The 24,627-nt window shown below is 31.1% G+C and overlaps 1 protein-coding gene across 3 annotated transcripts; it reads left to right on the top strand.

The window, feature by feature from the left end:
* Positions 1 to 1,129: 1,129 nt before the first annotated feature.
* Positions 1,130 to 23,672, top strand: LOC132951980 (lysosomal alpha-mannosidase-like). 3 transcript variants are annotated; one of them, XM_061024072.1, is made up of 16 exons: positions 1,130 to 1,482; positions 4,657 to 4,759; positions 5,973 to 6,054; positions 6,181 to 6,366; positions 7,630 to 7,835; positions 13,355 to 13,491; positions 15,637 to 15,770; positions 17,489 to 17,708; positions 17,987 to 18,186; positions 19,032 to 19,455; positions 20,148 to 20,364; positions 20,462 to 20,579; positions 20,663 to 20,943; positions 21,040 to 21,275; positions 22,688 to 22,837; positions 23,227 to 23,672. In XM_061024072.1, exons 1-16 carry the CDS (start codon positions 1,378 to 1,380, stop codon positions 23,452 to 23,454), a joined length of 3,027 nt encoding a protein of 1,008 aa, XP_060880055.1. In that variant the 5' UTR covers positions 1,130 to 1,377; the 3' UTR covers positions 23,455 to 23,672. The 3 variants fall into 3 exon arrangements, with proteins under 3 accessions (XP_060880055.1, XP_060880056.1, XP_060880054.1); XM_061024073.1 differs by lacking the exon at positions 15,637 to 15,770 and adding an exon at positions 13,889 to 14,022; XM_061024071.1 differs by lacking the exon at positions 15,637 to 15,770 and adding an exon at positions 13,678 to 13,814.
* Positions 23,673 to 24,627: the final 955 nt, after the last annotated feature.

Below are 24,627 nucleotides of genomic sequence, written 5' to 3'. Positions count from 1 at the left end.
AAAATGCAAAATTTACTAAAAACAGTTATTTATTTAAAAGTGCTTTACTTTTTATTTTTGGAACAATATACTTAAATTATATATAAGGATTTCAAGACAAATAGAAATTTGAATAAAGGAAAAATAGAGATTTTAGTTTTTAAAACACAGTCATTCACATTTTTTTTTTTTTTTGTAAAAAATTGAATGCAAGAACTGTGAACAAAAAAATATGCGCTAATTTGTTGCTAATATTTAAAAACGCGTATTCTCGTCCATACGCGGTATCAGTATACGTAGGCAAAATTTACATTCACATTTCACACTTTAATGCATACGGAAAAACTGTACCATTCCTTTTTTTGTTGAGGTTTTGACGAATGTTGTGAGAAAAATTAAACGTCATTCAAATAATTTACTTTAAACTAGGTATAGGAGGTACCTACTTAAAATTCCTTACCCGGCGTACGTATCAAACGGTTAAAAACAGCATAATATTATTATATTATGCAGTGTTAATCACGCCTAAACATTGAAATAATGATTTAGTTTTAATTTTTTTTTTTTTTTCTACTAAATCAATCATAACGTCCATTCAATTATACTTCCCACTCGTACAAGCACTCGTCGTTGTATTACACTCAAACGAAATATATTAATAATATAACGATAACGATAATGACCGGCGCAACAGTCGCATATCATACAGGAACGGCGAACAATGCGCCAACAACTATAGGTAATAGACGGTACCATATTATAATACATCTTCGGCTACAATACGGTTCGTTAACTTTCGCAGTGACAATCAAACCGACACAAAAACCGCAGGTAACGGATAAACGCGTTGGCTTGTGTTTTTTATGATATTTTGTTCGATGTTTTTGTTTTCGAAAAACGCCTGACCGCTGATCAAAGGTTATTGTGGCCGGAGATAACGTCGTAATCGGCTACCGCGCACGCACACACCTACACACAACACACACACACACACATGCACACACACACATACACACACACACACACACACACACACACGTACGCACACACACACACACACACACACGCACGCACACACACGCGCCCGATATAATCTGTTCGCAGGAGGAGTAGAGAAAACCGGTAGGATGGCACACTATAATACCGGTCAAAACGTCCGGTGTCCGTATCAGTCGGCGGCAACTGCTACGACAGCCGACTTCAGCTACATGTGCAACACGACGGTGGTCGATTTCGCGGTCGTCCTGCTCCCGCCGCACACGGTTGGCCGACGACAGCAATAATATTATTACATTAATTGTCGTTATTTGTATCACAGTCGAATAGCGGTGTGCACGCGGGATACAGACGGGCAAGATATTATAGTCTCGCAAATCAATCGTTTCGAGAGACTACATCATGCATCGCGCCGTCGACAAGGCGTTGCTGGTGCTGATCGCTTGCGCGAGTGCGTACGCCGTGCCCTGGAGAAAGAGCGAACCCAGCGCGAAATGTGGATACGAGGTACGGTCATTTAAGATTTAAAACATTTCACGGTAAACCGCTGTCTGACATCTCGGACCGCGGCACGGTCGTGTACCACTATGATATAGTTGGATATCCGGTACCTATGTACACGCTCGTCCTAAAATATAATATCATTACCTATACCTAGGTATACTCTAGGTAGGCGCTCTAGGTATACTTCAATTTAGTAATATTCATCGACAGGTGCTTTTCTTTCCAGTAGATATCGAAAACAGAATTAAATATTAATCAATGTTTTTTTTTTTTTACGTTACACCCTGTAAACCGTTCGATTATATTTTATACTTGTGCTATACAACTTTTAAGCCATAGGTACATATTTTATTTCATATAAACCGCAATCAAAAGTTTTGATAATCAATATTTGAGTTAAACAGTAATCGTTTACATAGCATATATTAAGGTCATTCATTCGATAATGATACAACGTGCATAAATGGCTAAATTATATCATTATATCTGTTTAGTACTTATTCAACATTTTGTATACTCATAAAATAACAAATGCAACTAATAATTATTAATTATACAAAAGGCGATAATTTAAGGTAAACATTCTGAAGTGTGGATGCGTTAAGGAAACGTGTCGATTAAAGTTTGTTTTCATATAAATATTAAATGCCTACTATTAAAATTAATATTAACGATTGGTGAATAATAAATCAATTAATGAAAAATAAATCTGATCTGTCGAGGTTGTTTGAATATTATACGTACCTATATTATTTTCATAAAAACAAAAACAACACTACGCAAATGTTATATTTTGAATATTACCATGGATATTTAAATTAACAATATAAAAAATATTTATCGCCAGGATAATTTATATCGGAGTGTAGTTGCGGCATTAAAGTTGAATTAGATCATACCTATTGAATCTCTAACCCTTTGTTTTGGTAGAACCCAATTTCGTATATTTATTATTTTGTCGAATAACAAAGGAATCCCTTAAATATACTACAAGGTCGCGTACTAAATAAGCTCTAATATTGTCAAATGTATAAACTACTATATTGCACCTACAGTTGTTCACACAAAACAATCAAATTAACAACAAAAAAAAATGAGCAAAAAAAAAAAATCGACCAGTGTTTTAAGGCTGAAAATGAATATGTCTACACAATAAACAGTCTTATATAATAGGTACTATTATGGTTGAACATCATCGTTCAAATAATTTAATCAAATATTAGGAAATAGTGAAGTATTGTGTATAATACCATTATGATGGTCAGTCAACAAGACTTAATACTTGTATACATATTAATTGAAGTTTTAATAATTTTAAATCGGATGAAGCCTTTTTTTCGTCTCTTGAGATTTAACATAATTTTATTATTATATCAACTTTGATCTCCGTCAATTTAAATTCATGAACATTGTGTTGGCATAGGTAAATATTATGCAGTTGTTAGTCTGTACGTTGTACATTTTATGGGAGCTTCCTGGACCGTTTGTTGATCTATAGGTTTATTTTATTTTATTATTTCCGTACAGCTGTAAAATCCATAAAACATTGCGCCAATATAAAATACATTTTAACCGGACGGAATTGTGTTTTAAAAAAGGTACCATCAAAAGGCACAGTTCACAATAATAAATTGTATTCTACCCGTATGTTGTCCGATATTATGAAAATAACTATTTCTAAATGTGAAATAATTCTAAATGTGTGTACAAGATCAAAACTAATTGAACCGTAAATTTGCCTATATCATATTACGAGCATCAATGACAAAAAAAAACGTGTTTATTTTGGTAATGCAATAAAATGTAGATAATTAGTCAAATACCTAATTGTATTACAGTCCAATTTCAAAGGATTTTTGATGCCGAATACCAAGAATTAAAAAAAACTAAACCTAATTACTATATAGTAGGTGCTCTTGGTTTTTATATGATGGCAATCACGATGGCACACAATAATATAGTAATATAGTAAATGTTCGATACAATTTCATTTAAAATACAAATCAGTAAAAAAAAAAATCAGTCGTATTAAAATTTCGGGATTTCCGAGAGAAAAAATACTGGTCAATAAAATAAATAAAATCATTATGTGAAATTACTATAATTATGATGTTATGTAACACAATCTTAATAGTTATCATATACCTGCGTATTTATGGCTATTAAAAATCAATGTATACATTATATTATGATAACAATATTTAATTACAAATAAAATTACGAATGATTTGTCGTCTTTATGTTTAATTAAAAATATTTATTGAAAATGTATATTTTACTTATTTGATTGAACAACTTACTATTCGTAAATATTACTCATGTTGTGTGTATGAAAATAGTTTATAATATACTTGCCAGTTTTTACTTGGTAAATAATCTGGGCGAGTATAAAAATAAAAATAAATGTATAATACCTACCCACTTAAATTAATAATTATTATTATCAGTAGATAATATTCGAAAATAAAACGAGAGTTGAAACAGGTAGCTATAATATGGAACGCTGCAAAACGTTTAGCATTAAATTAATACAATTTAATATAGTTATCCTAGTTGCACTAGGTCTACCATACGTTTGTGACGTTTTATCGATATAATTCGGTTTGGTAAAATATTTTTCCGGTCGTAAACATTGATTGGTTGTTAAGTTTTCTTTTTAGTTTTACCGAGGTATTCTGTACATACAATATACATTTATAAAGATGTACAAGTATAATATGCAACATACAACTACTAGGGGGTATACCTACGTTTAAAGACATAAAATTATATTATGTAAACCAGCTACGGAGAATAAGATGCTCCTCATGAATAAGTAAAACCATTTTGGAATATATTATATTATACAACGAATACCGATAAACGTTTAACGAGAAATCATAAATTAAACATAATATTATTATTATTATTATTTCGTAATAATTGAAAACGACGTGTCCGGCAACTTTTTTGGTATACTTCTGGGAAACTAGCGAATAGGGTACCGCGGCGTATTTTATCTGGGTAAACTTACCTTCACTATTAAATAAACCGAGCACGTATACAAACAATAATGACGCTGGCTGCACAATTTTTTTATTTGTAGAACAACTTAACGGTGAACATTTTACCGGCACTATATGTATAGTAATATTATATTATTATATTTCTATATGGATTTTTTTTTCATTTTTTCAGTCGTGTCATCCAGTCAAAGAAGGATATCTCAATGTGCACTTTATACCTCATACACACGATGACGTTGGCTGGCTGAAGACCGTCGATCAATATTATTTCGGCAGTAATTATTATATTATATCATCATTTATCACCATAAAGGCCTACAATAGATTAATAATTTTGATTTTGAAAACTCCAAAGTTCAACTTTGATCTATTCGAACGCTCGCAGTACCTATATCAATGCAAAAATAAAACCTACAATAACATCCAATAATATGTCATAGTCTATCGTCCATATTAAGTTATGAGTCAACGATATTTAAATGATATGATATGTAAAACCGGGCTAATCCATGTTTTATTTAAATGTGTTCTTCTTAAACACTTTTTGTTACTCTGACCATTTTCATCCAAGTGTTTTAGGTTTTTAATAATTTTCTCGATTTAATAGCTATACACGTATTTTTCATTTTATATTCCGATGCAGAATGGTTATTTGAAAGTGTGAGGGGTATATGATTACATAGTTTATAATTTTTAAGTAGGTGTTTAAAGTTTAAAGAAGTGAAGTCACAAGAGAAGTCTGAACATTTCAGTGATGTACTTATTTACTAATCTAAGAGCTTATAAATAATAAACTATATTAAACTATTAGTTTGATATTTGATATTTTGTACACTAAAAGTTTCAGATGAATTTTCTGCTTTAGAATACACAATTAAAAATAACGGTTTTGGCATTTAAACAAATATGTAAACCACTACGATAAAACATTTTAACGAATGACCTAAAATTCGCATACTATTGTTCAATATCAAACCACAAACTTTTTAAAATTCAAGTTCCAGTTGAAAAAACTGTTATAACTATAATTGTAAAACGAAATTAATTTAAGACATTGTATATTATATACATGTCTTATAAGATTTGAAAATGTATTTAGTAAAATAAATACTGATTCAATTCTACAAGAGTCTCGGCAACTGTAGCTCATGGCATTAAGGGAAATCAATTTAATACATTTATGTTATATAGGTACATAATTAATTTATATAATATATATGAACTATATACCAATACATAATAATATTAAAACTGATGATTAAAATTGTAACTTGAAAAGTGTTCTCGGTTAGTTTGTCATAAAACATCAATAATTCTGTTTTAAAATAAAGCGAAACTGAATTAAATTAAAAATTTTACTGTGCACCATGTATACAATATTGCGAGTACCAATGGTGTGTGTAAAAAAAAAAACCACAAAACAATGGCATTTTGCTGCTCGTGTGACGGTTTTCGTATTAATCGTTTTATTTTTTACGTTTTGCTTAGCAAACAGTTCCATTCAATTGGCCGGCGTGCAATTCATTTTAGACTCTGTGATTACCGAACTGGCGAAAGACCCGAACAAGAGGTGCGTACAAAAGATAAACATGTACCGATATACAATCTGTCGATACGGAATTGAGAAGAAATTTTAGCCCCCCCCCCCCTCTCCCCCACCACTCGCCGAACTCTCGTAACTAACGTGTATCTCCAGGTTCATCTACGTGGAGACGGCGTTCTTCTGGAAATGGTGGTTGGATCAGTCCGAGGATACGCAGAGCATCGTGAAAGACCTCGTGGCGTCCGGGCGACTGGAGTTCATCGGCGGCGCGTGGAGCATGAACGACGAGGCAGCTTCAAACTACTTGTCCATTGTCGACCAATTCACTTGGGGTCTAAGGTAAATGACGAACGCGTCCGATTCCTGCTCGGAGCACGCAAAGGGCGAAGCCGCGGGTCGTCGTCACCGGCCAGACTTATCATAATAATATTGTAATATGGAAACCCCACGTCGTACCTATACCTAGTAATTTATTATCGGCATCCGCCTACCTATAGGTATGCAATCGGTTACGGTTACCGTATTTTGAATTGCAATCATCGCGTGTAATGACCATTCGTCGTCCGTATAATCCTATAATGAATACATATGACAACCGACATTCGTCGGAATTTTCGTTCGACGTTCATTTCGCACGCATTTGCGAACAATATACCTTTAATGGGGACCGCCGAAGTCGGAACAAAAATTACGTGTGAAATATTTCTGAATGCATGCGAAACAGTCCGAGACCGGTGTGCATCATACACGTCAGTCAAAGTAGTCACCTACAACACTATATGCACCGCAAACAGGTTTTGGCGTGTACGACCGCGAGTGTTTGAAAAAAATTATATATCTTATAAACATTTTGTTTTGGTAACAAAGTAATAACAAAGTAATAACAATGATAATTAAAAACGATGATTATAGGTTAACGATTTCGTCTGTACAAAATGTATATACCATTTTGGTTACCGACCTATATAAGTGCAAATAGGCCACATATTTTGAGGAAACTCGTAAAATTGATTAAAAATTAAACTGGGCGTAGTCTAACTCTAACCCTCCGCCGCAACTATGATTGTCGATACACGAGTACAATTGTACAAATTATTGTTTACATTCAACAACTATTTCATATATATATATATATATATATATATATATATATTAAGCGGAGAAAAATACACTGCTGAAAAACACACAAATTATATTTGATATATACATGTGGTAAAGTATTAACCTGTCAGTTCATAATATTATTCTCTCACCACATTTTCTGCGAAAAACTCAACAATTCTTAAAGTCCGTGTTTTTATATCACCTATCTGAAATACTGTGCAACAAAAAAAGTTCAATCATTTTTTATTTTTTCAATAATACCTATTTATTGGGTTTGATTTTTAAAATTGTATAGAAAGAAATTATATTTACTTAGCGCTTTGTGCTTACTTGGCATAGTTTTTTTTTTTTTTTTTTTAGAGGGGAATCCAAGTCTTCCTTAGCCTACTCCATTTGTGCCGATATAGTAGATGGTATATATAGTATAGATACCTCCTATACACATGATTTACGTGATATATAGCTTAACAACTGATATCACCGGCTCGTTATTTACAGAAAGTTAAACGACACGTTCGGAGAGTGCGGGAGACCTCACATCGGGTGGCAAATCGATCCGTTTGGCCACTCGAGGCAAATGGCCACGTTGTTCTCACAATTCGGTTACGACGGTCTGTTTTTTGGACGGCTAGACTACGAGGAAAAAATACAAAGGCTGACGAACAAGACGGCGGAGATGATTTGGCAATCCAGTCCCAATATCGGTAATTACATTATAATACATCAATATACTAGAGAACATGTTGGTCGGACCGAGTGTACAATAATTACTAATATGATAATAATTTCGTTTGTTATGTCATCCGCGTCTTTTAAACACGAACACCGCATCTGTTTTCGTTGTGATAAGTATAAAATTGTACGTAGGCGCTCAAAGAGAGATTAGACATCTTCAGACGTGGACAAAACATTACGAGATCGGACTTTGAAGTAAACCACCAGATGTGGTCATTAGAGTTCGAACCAATAAAAATAATTACATCTATTATATAATACTACGATTCTTGTTGAAAAACTGTGGTAAAAATTAATAATAATAGAAATAATATTTTATGATCTAGTAGTTTTGTCATCGCGAGCAGAGCCCGGGGCTATTGGTTTTACAATATTTTTACGAAGTTATTTCTCTAGCACTTAAATCAGTTTCGGGGCAGACTTTTGCACGCTACTGCAGATTTCACGTCGAGAAGAGCAATTTGGATTTTAGAGTAGTTTAAAAAAACATTTATTTTTGAAATACTGTGAGTTGTAACGCAATAACGGAGAAGAATATATTTTGTTAATGCATTTGTTTTCGAACAATAAGCATAAACTATTTTTGGGTGAACCCATGTTAAGTGCCACTCAGAAATGTTTTTAAATGTAAGATTGTTTTAAAATGTATGAAATAAATACACGTCCAAAATAATATTATTGCGGATTTGCGTCAGATTTGAGATTATGCGAAACGAAACGAGTGGTCAATATCCAATTTCGTCTTTGCCTGCTTATTGATGTTTGAATTATTGTATAATTAATGGTATAATATAAGACGACAAGACGTATGAACTAAAGAATAATTATAATATTATTGATTTTTAATTTAATACGCACAATATTGTTTCCAAACAATAGTTTAGTCGATCGCTTCTTTTTTAAATGCATTAGGTATGCACAATAAAATATACTGTTAACGTGCTCAAGCTTAAACCGATAAAATAACACATTTCACGGTTTATTTAAAATGTAATTAATTATTTGGACATGGATTTGGATTTGTTTATACTTGATTAAAATGGTTTAGTCTGAAATTAATTCATGAAGACAGATATTAATGGTTAGTTTGACGATGGTAAAAATATACGGTAAACATGATTATAATAATGTATTGTACTAAAACTAAGCTGACGTCGTTGTACATAATAATATTATTGTTGTACTATAGAATTTATTTGGTATTTGTTTATCTACACGTAATATTATTTAAAATTTATTCATTTCCTCGTTTATAATTGATAACTTATATTTAAGAACTATTATGTGTTTCAATACGGAACGAAAATTCAAAAATTTTAATCTCACTGCGTTAATAATAATATTATGTACTCACGAGGTCACGACACGCGTTGACATGCAATTTATTCCATTAAATTCATTACCTATCGCAAGTCGTGTTTACGAAATGGATCACAATATTATCCAAATAGTATCTTTTAAAAATCATCTTAAACTTCATATCTAATTTCGTTACACTTGTTTTATTACCGGCTTACTTTTTTAAGCCAATATTTTTAATTAGCTTATCCACTCGTCCGGTAATATTTTATCTTTTAAATTAAATTTGTAATATTTTTACTGTACATAACCCCCCCCCCCCCTCCTCCCTCCAGCGTTCCTTACCCACTTCATCAATTTAAATTAATTTACTCCACTCCCTAAATTGTCTATGCAGAACCTTATTTTTCCGTAGAGTTTATCTTCAAGTAATCGTGACCGCTGTACTCATCGCTCCCCTCACGATAAGTTCATAAAATAATGTCTTATCTGGTTAATATTATGATTTTTCATTTGTTTGAAATTCATACCAAATATCCTGCCATCTTGAGCATTTTTGTTATTACATTTTCTTGTTTGTTTAAGTATAATTATAAATGTGTTTCGTTCCTGGTTTTCAAAATATGGATACGATTATTTACGTTATTCTAAACGTATTGATCAATGATTCCATTTAGGTCAAATAAACGACATTTGTGTTATTAGTACATTACAATTCTTACAATTAGAAAAGTATATATCCATTGACTTGACAGTTTAAGATTCATTCAATTAACAACACAAATATTGTTACTGGTATATTGAATCTTATGAGTACATGTAATAATGTTTATTGATTTTACAATTAGTTTTATTTATTTTGCAATTTATTATGTAATGACGTGTATAGGTACTCCAATAATAATATTGTCTATTTAGTATTTGGTTAGATGATGACATAATGTCATTAACGTTACTGTAAACAATAATGTTTTTGGCCGGGTACCTACATATTATGCGTATTTTATGATTGTATATTATATTTTATAACCTATATACAGTGGTAGTGGGTGCCACCTTATTGATCGCATAATAATATAAGTGTGACAATTATAAGGTAGGATACCGACTGTTTTTAAGGAGTTCAATATAGGCAATTTTCTATGTGTGTGCATGCGGGTCGTGTAAAAATGTGTGCGTAGTAAGTGATATTAATGTGAGTGACTGTGTAAAAGAAATAGCGGAGCGCTCCGGCACGTTCACGTACTAGGTACATGTCAATGACGCTGAGCTTTACCCACTAATTACAATTAATGAGAATTTAAGAGACTGAAGTTTCGTATTTCCAAAAATATAGCTTACTGAGCGACATTATACTGTTGTACGAAGTACGAACACTTTTTATACAAATTGAAGAGGAGGCCTGTATATTATATTAGTCGGTTTTCGATATTTTATCACCAATGTCCAATATTTAGCTATAAAAATTGTGATATTTTTGAATTTGAATTACTGAGTTTGGCAATTATTAAAATTTCGAAAACTGACTTTTAAACAAGCACAGATTATCTTGTCTTCTACAATATTGATAATATGTGTTTTTACTCTCAAACCGCTCAATAAACAATATTACCTTACCTTTTTGGAAAAACGAAAATTAATTTTCATAGCATTTTTCTATACTATCTTTAGGTACCCCTTAATAGTAAATATTATCAAACATTTTACGAGAATATATTTTGGTTGTAAAAGTCCAATGAGAATTTATTTTGCGAAAACCTGATGAATGAATTTTTAAAGGGTATGATTTCGCTCCAGGCATATCTTTTGACTCAGATGGGACTTATATTATATTATTCATTTGAAATGATGGAGCTTTAGGTATTAAGTCCTATAAACTAAAATATCATGAACTCGAAATTGTTTTATCCGTGTTATTTGACTAACCTCAACGTCGTCTTTTCTGTAATAAAATTGAAATAATCCAAAAACTCATTACATTCATATATATTTTTGATACTTTCAAGTTAACCCTTCGTTAGATGCTCGATATTTTGAGACGTTCGTCGTCGCTTGGGATACAATTATTATACCCCAATACTATTTATTGTTCCAAATCATTCCAATTATTTCATTTTTTTTTATCATTATTACTTTTAAATAGTTAGTCAATTTATGTATTATAATATTTACTGTTATAAAAAAAAAATAACATCATAATAATGTATTATATTATGGAGTATATTAATGGAAAAAAAAATTTAAATCCTAAAAAATATGAAAAATCATAATTTTTAATAACTGTAAATACCCTAACAAAGCAAAACGTTTGGTAAATATAATAAAATATATTTTCAAATATAATTGATTGAGATACAAAAAATATATATTTATTTTACATGATTTTTCCATTATATAATAAATACTACGTTTATAACCTTGGTATAAGAAGTAACACGAGTTTAGACACGATATACATATAACAGTCGATTTCGGTATATGAGTGTAATACTTGGATTATAGCTATGAAGTTGATCATAGCTATCGACGAGAGGTAGACGAAAATTGGGCTACCATTAATGAATGGTATTGCATTGTGAAACCTAATTCATAACACCATTTTACAAAAGAAACATAAATGCGGTCCACTGGTATATATTTGATAAGAACGAATCGAGGCCCTCTGTATCCTTTGTCGCCCCCGTCCATATTAGATATGGTGTGTTGTAAGACTTTTAAAACTCTTAATGTAGTTATAAGGTTGTCTATAGACTTCCAGTTGAATGTGATTTTGTGGTCCTATTCGCCTTATTCTTAAGCATAGCGTGTTTTCTAGAATTTCCATATTTCTGGTGATTCAAAGCAGCTCGAATAAGAGCTTATTAAAAGTAAATTTGCACTTTGCAAACTTTGCAAGTTATACTCTTAAAATTCCCTGTACGCCACCTAATTATGCCCCATGGTTGCTAATATGCATGGCACAATGCGGCATCTTGTCTTTTCCTGAGCGTGTGCGTGTTGCCGAAATTATATTCCATAATGAGTTACTTAAGGAGATTGCAAATAGACAGTTTTTAATGAGTTAAAAATAGGCAATTTCTAAAGTGATCATTAGTGTGTGTGCATGTCTGTAAAAGAAATAGCGGAGCGCTGCCGCACGCGCATGAACAAGTTGCGCACAGGAACGGTTAACAACGGTGGCTCATTTGCATTTACTTTTTGTAAATCCTACCGATGGACCTGATAACGCGATAAGACTTGATAAGACATGAAAAGATATCTAAAAAATTATTTGAATTCGTTAATATGTCTACTTGAGATCGATCGGGCAACATTTTAAGATATTTAATTTAACTTTCGAATAATCAACATTTCAAATTTCGTAAATTTTAAATGTCCAAACAAAATTTATAGGAATTTATAGGAACACAATTTTAACAAGGTGGCCTGATCGATCTCAAGTAGACATATTAACGAATTCAAATCATTTTTCAGAAGTCTTATCATGTCCATCTGTATGATTGACAAAATAATGTATGTTACGGTAGCGGTTTTGACAAAACTTCCATAAGGTAGTGGGGGGGGGGGGAATTTAGTACCACAGAACCAAAATTGGCCAAAACAAAGATTTAATAACTTACAAAAATTATAATTATTTAATATTAACATACCTGTATAAAGAAATTAATTAATTCTCGAGGGGGGGACGTTCGCCCTCATTGCTCTTCTCAAATCGCCATTGATATGCTCCTACCTCAGCGTTAGTCTCGGTCCACTACTTCTTTTTCATTCCACATAATATGTAACCACTAATTACAAATATGGCCAACGAGCCTATAATATAAGAGGGTTGATGTCGAGCGCCAATGTGAACCTTTACTTTTAACTATTTTATTTTAATTAGTTTGGTTAAGTCTTATGATATTTATTTTAGATTTTGAACTTTCATTTTATTACATCGCGCCTGTGGCTTAAAGACATTGCCTGCATATATTATATTAATAGATAAAAATATTAACGAAATCACTTAAGTTATTAAAAACGTTAATTGTATAAGCTTGGATCGATCGAATCGATAACGTATTTATACGCTTGTCACCCAGCACCCTGCAAAAGTTCGGTAATTTCATATATATATAATATATTTATGATATTGTTGGTCATACCTATATACTCCACATGTCTCATAATCGTTTCACTTTCGGTTTAGGCTCGTCGGCTGATCTCTACACACAAGTTCTCTACAACTACTACAGTGCACCTGACGGTTTTTGTTTCGACATCGTGTGCGGCGTGAACCCGATCGTGGACGACATAAGGAGTCCCGAGTACAACGTAGAGACCAAGGTAGGGTATTGAAAAACATTTTTTTTTTCTTTCCTCCTCCTCCCCTCCCCGCCCAACGATCCGTATGCATTTTTTGTCGGCCACGCTCCGTTGGCGGTATGTACACACATAATAGGTATATATTAATATATATTGTATTTTTGTGCACTCGGCAATAAAAAAAAAAAAAAAATCAAAATAAATTAGGCGAATTATTTGATGAATTACTTGCGGTACCAAGAGAAAGCATACCAGAACCACGGCAACGTGATATTGACAATGGGCGGAGACTTTACGTACCAAGACGCCAATTACTATTTCAAATCCTTAGACAAATTAATCAAGTAAATCACTAAACGTTATTATGCATTCGATTACTAAACACGCGTACGTACGTACGATGTATATACACATACAGGCGAACCGGTTGATTGAGTACGTTGAAAAACAAAGTTCTCAATACCGTTCTAACAATGTGATATTAACAATGGGCGAAGACTTCCAGTACACTTCTGCTGCTATTAACTTTCGTAGTATGGACAAACTCATTAAGTTAGTACACACAGCGTGGCGCACAATCACTTTTGTATATTATATTTTTTGGCTTCACTTCACTTGCACGCGTTGAAATAATAATCGTTAAATCACTGTGTATAATATCATCATGTTGTTCTAAAGTGTATGACACATAAACGTCCGACGATATAATATAAATATTATACTGTTCGAACACAGCATAACAACGATCATTTTTTTTTTTTTTTTGTTTATTGTATACGATAACCGGATAACATTAGCACTCTCAGGACAGAGGTTTTTCGTGGTTGTGCGTTAAAAATGTGAGTGTTCTTATAACTTATGTAAACAACATAATATCATGGATAAAATAATGGTTACAGATTTCGAAGTTCAAAATAATCTCTTTGTAATAAAAAATGTCAAAGGGTTGAACACAGCTTTTTTATATAATATATTATATGTTATATATATTTTAGTGATAACACAATTTCAGCAACTATAAATATAATTAATCTAAATTAAACCATTATTTTGATTTAATTAAAAGTAACTGATAGGTATAAATATAAGTTGTGTAAGACCAAAATTATTAAGATATAACATATTCATATACCTAAATCACGCAACTAAAAAAAATTATCATAGATAATTAAATAAACATGAATCTTATACATACCAAACTTCATGTCAAATAAACCACATTTACATCTTTGAATTTCATATTAAATTATGAAAGAATAATTTCTAAACCCCGGGTTCAAAGTTATTTTAATCAAGAAAGAACAAAATAATAAGAAATATATAGTTTTATTTTAAAACAAAGTTTTCTTTTCTTATAAATAAATTTGATTGTTTTAAATATTAAACTAGAAATTCTATTATAATTATATTTTATACACAGAATAATTTAAAAAAAAAAAAAACATAAATATGTTTTAAAATCATTAGTACAAGTACATAATATTAGGTATCTAAATCATTTAAAAAGTGAGTTATAACTAATAAAATATGAACAATTTGAGTTTTCAAAGATATTTATTGAATTTTATATTTTATGTTTCATCATGTAACATGTTTAATTATGTATTAACATACTTATAAACTAGATTCATTACTTCTGTAACTCAGGATAAAAAATTTAATATTTTCAAGAATAAAAACATCACAGTTTTTTGTAATGATAACACATTATAGTACCTATAATAGTAATACAAACTACAAAGTGCAAACTTTTGAAAACTGTCTTGAGCCTCTTTATTATTTATAAAATTTCAATAAATAAACTTATAAGTTATAATATTATTCATTCATATCCTAAAGTCATATTATACATTTTAATTTCTAAATATTACGAAACTGGAACAATACATTTTAAAATAAGACGAAATAAAAAATTCTTTCAACTTTATGGTTATTGTTTCCATTACCGAAATGTCCTATGCAATTAAACCCACTAATTATTATTAGCTTAACGAGAGTGAATCAAATAATTTATCGAAAACATATGAGCATAGTTAATAAAAATAATAAAATGGACGAAACCCGCTTCATTGTATCTAAAGTATAAATCACGTCATTATATACATTTATAAACCGTGGAAGATTTTTTTTTTTATCGGAAATCATAATAATGGTCAATGTTTTCAGGCTCAAAGACTTATTGCGTATGCAACCAATCAATCTTTTCACTATCGAACTAATAACATTATATTAACAATGGGTGATGATTTCCAATACGCAGATGCAGCTGTTAACTTTTATAGCATGGATAAACTAATTAAGTTAGTATAGTTAATATAACATTGTACACATATTTGTATAATATTATGATGTGCATTTATAATCTTTCAAATTCAATAGTTTCATCAAATGAACGAATGTAATATTGTAATGTTATAACTTATAAGTTATCAATGAGGACGCCGCATCCGCATGACGTGTTGTCTCCGTCTTACAATATATGATTAACACAGCAAAAAAAGTTTTGCGTGGAACAATTTTTACTCCCTATGTACTTATAGTGGAATTACCGAAATTCCAAAACGTACATAGAGAAGAACTTTGTCTGTGTCGTAGAGCTTTTATTATTTGGACGACTTAAATACGTATTTTCAATTTAATTATTAAAAATTTTTGGTTAGTGGTATCAAAATAACACCACGACAGTACGAAACAGATAAAAGTTCTTCTCTATGCGTTGTGGAATTTTGGTAATAATTCTACTACAAATACACAGGGAATAAAATTGTCCCGCGCAAAAACAGTTTTTTCTATGTTTTAGCATTAATTGTAAGACGGAGACAGCGCATGTGTAGGTAGTGACGTCCTCTTAATAACTATATTGATTATTTTTACTGTGGTATTTTCCGAAGCGTAGGTAAGCAATTTATCACTCGATATTGAAATATTTATTGTTAGGTATAATAGTTATTGAACAGTCTAAATCAATTTTTTTTTTACAATTTTAGCATTAACAAGAACACTATTTACTTACTTCCCTTAATAACATTTGTAAAGAAGGGTAGGTTTTTAAATATACATTTTTTACTGACCTTTATCCGTTGGAGAATTTCATACAGAATAAGTTTATTTTTATAAATATAATTTACATTCTGAAATGAATGCATATAGTACTTTCAAAAGATTTTTGTTAAACATTATTATATTAGGTATGCACATCTGAGAGTCATTTTGTATTAAATTTGTTTACATAATAATAATTTTTTATTTCAATGCATTTCATTTCGTTACATTAAATATTAATTAACCATCCAAACAAAAATAATGACAGACTGGCTATCGCATATTATAATAATTATTATTTATTATTAAAGTATCTATATTATGGTTATAATTTTAATTTATCTACGCTTTTGAAATAAAACCTTTTAAGATTTCAACATTTTGTAATAAACACTGAATAATATATTATTATTACGTGTTTATATTTATCAACTTAATTATTGTGTCTAGTCGTGTTTTCCTCCGTTAAAAACTTTTTCAAACTCGTATTTTTGAAATTTGATTTCTAGAATTTATAGAATGAATGTAATGAAAATTAATAATTGCAACTTAAGTTTCAATATAGAAAATTGGTCCTGGAAATTGGTATCTAATATAGTTATATAATATAATACGGTTTATGAAAAAATTAGTCACCTACTGTAAAAAAAAGAATAAACGCAATCATGTAATAAAGGAATATTTTGGAAAAATCAAATTTCAAAATATTAATAGTTAGAAAGAAGTTGTTACTGGTGCTCAACCAGTATTGAGTCGGGGAAAACATTGACATCAGGTCACTCTAATATTTAGATTATATTTTATGTTTACCACTGCACCATTAACAATACAATTATTTGAAAACTATTTTGCACGGTGGTTTGGTTTGGTTAAAAACATTTTTAATACTATTAACAATATTATGGTATATGGACAATTAATTTCCTTTTATCAAACAAATTCATGGACTCCGAACTTAGCCTTATATCGTTTGTAGACATATAAACTCAAAACAAGCGTCCGGAAGTAAAATAAACGCTATTTACTCTACGCCGTCATGTTATCTGAAAGCTGTTAATGATCAGAAAATTACGTTCCCGACCAAGCAAGACGACTTTTTCCCATACAAAAGCGACAAACATTCGTATTGGACTGGATATTTTACGTCCAGGCCCACACAAAAGTACTACGAACGAAGGGGAAACAATCATTTACAGGTACGTAACGCAACCGTTTAAATCAACGTGTATCCATATAATGTATTATAGGTATAATTGATAATACTTAACAGTTGAGGCGTATACATTTAATACTATGCTCTATAATTGGTATTATTCCAATCGTATCTCGGTGTACCGAAATCTCGACCGGCTAACCGTCACTACGATATTATACTAACGATAATATTATTATTACCTATATTATAATTAATTGACATCGTTCTAATAGAAATCGCAACCAACACGCCGTTGTGATTATTAATATATATTTTTAGACGTGCAAACAATTATCAGTCCAGAGTCTAGCGGGCGCCAAGTACGAGCCAAAAATTACACCACTCCGGGAGACGATGGGGGTGATGCAACATCACGATGCCATTACCGGTACAGAGAAACAACACGTGGCCAACGATTACGCGCGGTTGTTGAGCGGAGCCATCGAAGAGTGCGAAGAAGCGTCGTGCACGATATTATCGTAATGCGTGATATCTACAAATAATAATAATGGGGGGGGGGGGGGGGCACGGAAGTACCTACTAGTGAACACGGCGTATGCTCACGTTTCTAGTTTTTTTTTTTTTTAGCGAGTACTCGTTAAATTTACGACGATACGTGGATATACGGCGTACCTATATCTTTTAGAAATGTTACGCCGAGTTGCATAAACTACAGTTCAATAATGTTCAATAAAATTGGTCCACTAATTTAAGGCACCATTACCGCACTATTCGATTCGTTAAGTGTTTAGTCCACGCAACCCAGCGTAGAAAAAAATATTATAAAAATTAATTGTAATTTTCAATTCTCATATGGTAAACGCCTACATTGTAGTCTTCTGGTGATTATTAAAAAATATTTTGAGAACTAAAGACCAAACCAAAGTTGAGAACCCATAACCTCGATTCTGGATGGATAAATCACCAGTTGTTAATTTATACGCAATTTCAAAATATCTATCATAATATTTACATGCATACACAGTACACATAATAATGTGGCGTGAACGTTTCAAAGAACATTTTTCAACAAGTACCTCCTATTTGAATAATCATCCAAAAACGACCCTATTAAAGTACAAAGTGTGCTTGTACTTCATTTATATAATTATAGGACTCGACAAAAATACTTATTTCGAGGGAAGCGATGAAAATGTTTTTTTTCTACTTTAAAACAAGATAATTATTATACCCCGTTGTCACTTACGTAGGTGAAAAAAAGGCTTGTACCCGCCAAATCGGCACTGATCATATTATATAATATATATATTTATTACGCCGAATAAATCATCACGACTACATAGAGGTACGCTTTCGTTTTCAGAGGGTTGGCCGCCGGCGTGGAAACTCCTGCAGACTGCAAGACCTGTCACCTGTTGAACATCAGTCAGTGCGGAGTGTCCGAACACAGCGAACAATTCGTGCTGACCCTTTACAACCCGTTGAGCCGACCGGTCACGGAATTCGTCCGGTTGCCCATACCCAGCGAGACGGCCTACACCGTAGTCGACCCGTCGGGGCTAAGGCTCACGGTGCAGTTCGTGCCTTTGCCAAGCGCAGTCCTACGTATACCGGGCCGCAAGTCGTCGGCCACCGCCGAACTCGTGTTCCGGGCCGACGATTTACCACCACTGGGGTACAAGTCGTATTTGGTCACGAAAGAATCGAGTAGTAGTTATCTAAACACCATACGAGCCAAGAGGTCGGCAGAATCGGAAACCGGAGGTCCCGTGGACATCGGCGATAGAGTAAGTATCACGGTCGTTATATTATTAGGCATACAACATTATTACATATTATTGTTGTCACCTAGAACTTAACTCGTATATTTTACATATTTTGATTTAAACGAATCTACAGGTATTATTGTTGAAAACGTACATAATAATTTGACCTATTTTCAACAATTTTTCAGAACATTTTCTCAAAAAACGCATTTTGTCTTTAATGAATTGTATTTAAAGGCCCAATTTGATTAAATATAATAAAAATCGATTGTATTAGTTTTTCTATAAATTGCCAGAATTGGTCTATTAAAAAAAAATAATTGTTCTAAGTGTATCAATGTATTTTATTTAATATAACCATTAAGTATATCAAATCAAATAAATAATAAATAAATAGGCATCTACTACCTATACATATTTTTTAAACGTTTGTAACTAGAAAGTTATGTTTATAGTTAAAATTATATTTGGTCTCTTTTTAACAAATATTCAATTTTAATACGAGTAACTAGTAAGTAAACATTTTGACATGGGTATACTTGCATTTAACACATAACTATTATGAACATTTTTATACTGACTTTTTAAAAAAAAAATACGCGTCTTTATAAAAATATAAATAATTTAACATAGTACAATTGTTTCGCGCAAAATATATGTGACTCGGGACCATTTTAAGCCAGTATGTCCATTTAAATATATCTTGTTTTTAGCGTTTAGGTCTAACGATCGATGATAGCGACCCGAGACGTTTCGTACTGTACGTCGATAACGAGGAAGTACCTTTGATTCAGGAATTTTTATATTACAAAAGTATGGTCGGAGATAACTTAAAAGATTATAAGAGATCGTCGGGAGCTTATATATTCCGTCCCGACGGTGAACCAATTCCTGTATGCGATAATCAGAAAAAGCCACGACGCGTCTCAGGTTAGAGGTTTTTTTGAATTAAATCGATTTGTATTAGTGTCACGCCGGTGTTATTTGCTTTTCATGGTAACACAGCATTATTTATATTGATCTACAGGACCCGTAGTGCAAGAAATCCATAGAGAGTGCAACGAATGGGTGAGCCAGGTGATAAGATTGTACAACGGAGATGATAATATCGAATTCGAATGGCTCGTGGGACCCATACCAAACGAGTAAATATAAATTAAACAATTTTTGTGGGCTAGTCCCAATCAGACCTAATCAAATGTTGCTGATTTTGTTTGTTCTGCCTCAGCGATAAAATTGGGAAGGAAGTCATATCACGTTTTCGAATTCCGTTTTACAAAAACAATCAAACATTCTATACCGATTCGAACGGCCGAGAAATGTTGAAACGTATACTGAACTACAGACCTTCGTTCGCGTTAAAAGAAAACGTGGAAAATGTATCAGGAAACTATTATCCAATTACTTCTCGCATATCGTTGACAGACGAACAAACACGGTTTTCCGTTCTCAACGACAGGTCTCAAGGAGGATCCAGTCTTCAGGACGGCGAAGTCGAGCTCATGGTACCTACATATTATAATAATATATATTATGTCGTATCAGATATTCTCTTGCGATGTCATTATAATGACTATAAAATATAAATATATCATTCTTAGGTACATCGAAGGATATTCCACGACGATGCCTTTGGTGTTGACGAAGCGTTGAATGAGACCGCCTTTGGAGTGGGCTTGGTAGCCAGAGGGCATCACTATTTAACTTATGGATCAGTTGATAAACTATTTGAGGTGGAAAGGCTATTGGCTCAAAGGAAACTTATCAGGCCACAATATTTTTTCACAAAGAAACATAGTGTTGTATCTTACGAAGAGCTAAAGAAATCCACTGCATTACAGGTAAGACGAAATAAATATTTATCTGAACAAAAAAATGTTTATAATAAATTTAAAAACTATGAATTATATTTATAATACATGAAATATATCACATGTATCATGAATATTTATAGCTATGTAATAATAATTAATTTCAATTTAAAACTGTAAACCCACGTGGTCACGTGATGTGTATCTACGCTATACATAATATTATAGCATACTAAAATATTATCATAACATTATAATAATATTATTCGTGATTATAATATTAGTATAACATTATTATAATATTATCATTACAAAATGCTACCAGGGTATATGTTCTATGAAGGCACAAAATAATGTTGATTACAAAATATGTGTTACATATTTTTATAGGTATGTGTTACAAACTAGTCAAAAACAAAATAGGTTATGAGGAAATACATAAACAAATTAACGAGGTATAAGAAATTATACTAGCGATGCTCTAACATGTTAATTGCTTAATCAAAATTACATTAATTCTGTAATATTTAATTTAAAACCCATAAGGAAGACTAATAAATCATAATAAGAATAAGAACACTCTCCGTGCTTGCAGACTTAATGATGTGTTCCCTTTAGAAAATAATTTACATTTCTGTAAAAATAGTATAGACGAAATACCTATATTGATATAGTTTATTTAAAACAATGTAATAATAAAAACAATATTTTTTTAGTGATTACATAATTAAATTTACTTTTTATAGTACATAGTATGAGTTAGTTAAGTTAGTTGACTTACCAAATTATATAAATATGACGGAAACGTGTTCTAGAAGTGCATTTAATTTCCAATTCTAGTGATGTAGGTACAAAATATCTGAAAACAGAGTCCATGTATTGATATTTTTACAGTTTAAAAAATAAATAAATTAATACATAAAATATTAAATTAGACAATATATGTTTGTAAAATTAAATAGTGTTAGCTAAGACTCTACGTATAATTTAAGAGTTGTTGTCTTGTTGAGTAAAAAAAAACTTTAAAATTTGGGAATAATTGCTTTAAATACGTATTTTTAACTATTGTGGTTTGTTTTATAGATTTTAACTAAAACACACTTGCATTTAATTAACTTTATTTAACAGTTACGACAATTACGTAGTAAAACAACTGAATAGCTTATGAATAATTATCATTAGTGTCCATAACTAAATCAAAAATGTAAATTGTATTAATGAAGCGTATTATCTACACTAAGTTACAAAAATATAAAACTGACATTAAATTAAATGTAATCACAAATACATTGAATCGGGTTTAAGTACCCATTTATATATATATATATTTTTTTTACAAAATATTTATAATTATGTAATGCAAATTAAGTTTGCAATTAATAATTTGTTTGCATTTTATTTAAAATGATTATAACATCTTAATTGAGGATACATTTTTTTAGTATTCCGGTCTCAAAAAACCTTTACCAAATAACGTGCAATTACTTACTTTGGAACCATGGAAAGACGGGTCGGTGTTATTAAGATTTGAGCACATATTCGAGTACAATGAAAATAAAAATTTGTCAACGCCAATTGTCATAGACGTACAGGTATGTTTGTATTTTTATGAGCATAGTTTTAGTTTGAAATTTAAAGTAACTTTAGGATTATAAATTGTATGCACTTGTTTGGTATTTATTTTATTTATTTACCTTAAAATGTTTAATATTTGTGTGGTTTTGAATTATGAGTTTTAATTTTTTTTATTTAAAATGTACAAGTACAGTAGAACTCATTTGAATATTTTTAAATTTAATATTTTTTATGTTTGCAGAGTAGAGACGGTTATCAAGGTTTTTTACTTGTTTTATAACTGTTGCACAATCGTCTAATATTTTACTTGATTAGCTATCAAAACTGTTATAATTTTATAATTAATTATAATATTATTATCATTTTTTTAAAAATATTTTATAACAATACTTATTGATTGGCTTAGGACTTGTTCACGAAGTTCCGTATAGATTCGCTAAAGGAGACAATATTGGGTGGAAACCAATGGCTCGCGGAAAACACTAAACTTACTTGGATGCCAGAAAATAGCAATTCTCCAGGCACCGAACAGCTGAAAAGGCCTGACCAAAACTCGATTGACCCCAAGCACATCATGTTAACTCCGATGCAGATAAGGACGTTTGTAGCCGAGATTATTCCAAATTCTTCGTGATTCGTTACCAAAAAATTATAGTTTAGTGCATTTTAAAATAGTTCATACTACATAACGATAATAATATTGTATTTATAATTTTTAATGATACAACTTTTTCTATTTAGGTACATAGAATGTAAGGTATTTATAATTTATACAATTACATAGGTTATTACTAATTGATACATTACAGAGTACAATTTAGACTGAGATTAAAACTGTTTTTCTACATTGAATTTGTGTTTACTTTATTAAATATCATTATTTTAATTTTTTAAAAAAAGTTCGTAAAAATAAGTTGAATGAGCTATGAATTTCCTTAATCATGTTAAAGATTATAAAAAAACAAGTATTAAACCAATAAATGTAACTTGTGAGCCACTAATATCATAATATGAGTATGCTTTTCTCATTATTTTATATAAATTTAATAATGAAAAATTTCTGTTCAAATTCAAAGAGCTAGAATTTCATTTCTGAGTTACACGAACAATGTCAAAGTTTCTTTTTAGTACTTTATTATATAAAAATGTCTTTGTTTTGTACTTAGAATAATCTTTTAGTTTCAAAAGAAACGATAATAATTTAATAATAACAAGTTTACCTTAATTTGTTATAATTCAGAAATATATTTTGCTGAAGTATAAATATAGTAATATATTTCTCAAGATAGAACCAATTATTTTTACATTTCAGCAGAATTTTTCTTTTTACACATCAGAAATTCTTCGAATAAAAAGTTATCGTAATTCCGATATAAGTGTAATTTACTGGCCAAGAAGCGGTCGTTATATTTTTTAACTTTAACAGTGACATTTTTAATCGATCTTGTTTAATGCAAATCATGTCACAGTTTTAACGAAGTTTCTGTTATTTTTTTCTTTTGATTTTCTGGTTAAGTACCCGTTATTTTTTACTCTCTTATCCATTATCACAGGTATTTCGTTCCAAAACTATACATGACGGATGTTTGTACAACACGTACTTTAAAATTGTAGTAATTGCCCAAAAATTCATACCGTTGCGGTAAAAACGCATTGGCTTCCTCGGCCGTCGTTCTGCTCGGAATTGAACAGCAAATGGCCCATAATGGCTAATATAAGTAGGCAACGTCCATTTTTCGCACAACGTGTTTACGCGGCCAGTGAGCAATCTATAGCATTTAGCTTCACTCAGAACCGTTTTTCGTGG

The sequence above is a fragment of the Metopolophium dirhodum genome, chromosome 9 (assembly GCF_019925205.1).
Source record: "Metopolophium dirhodum isolate CAU chromosome 9, ASM1992520v1, whole genome shotgun sequence".
NCBI classification, from domain to species: Eukaryota; Metazoa; Arthropoda; class Insecta; order Hemiptera; family Aphididae; genus Metopolophium; species Metopolophium dirhodum.
Note: the sequence above shows the minus strand (reverse complement) of the source record. Positions and strands in the feature narration are given on the sequence as shown.

Excerpts from the sequence above, each read along its gene's own strand:
- LOC132951980 (XM_061024071.1), top strand. The coding sequence starts at position 1,378 with ATGCATCGCGCCGTCGACAAGGCGTTGCTGGTGCTGATCGCTTGCGCG. Across the intron at positions 4,760-5,972 it reads CGATCAATATTATTTCGGCA|CAAACAGTTCCATTCAATTG; the intron begins GTAATTATTATA and ends CGTTTTGCTTAG. Across the intron at positions 7,836-13,354 it reads GCAATCCAGTCCCAATATCG|GCTCGTCGGCTGATCTCTAC; the intron begins GTAATTACATTA and ends CTTTCGGTTTAG.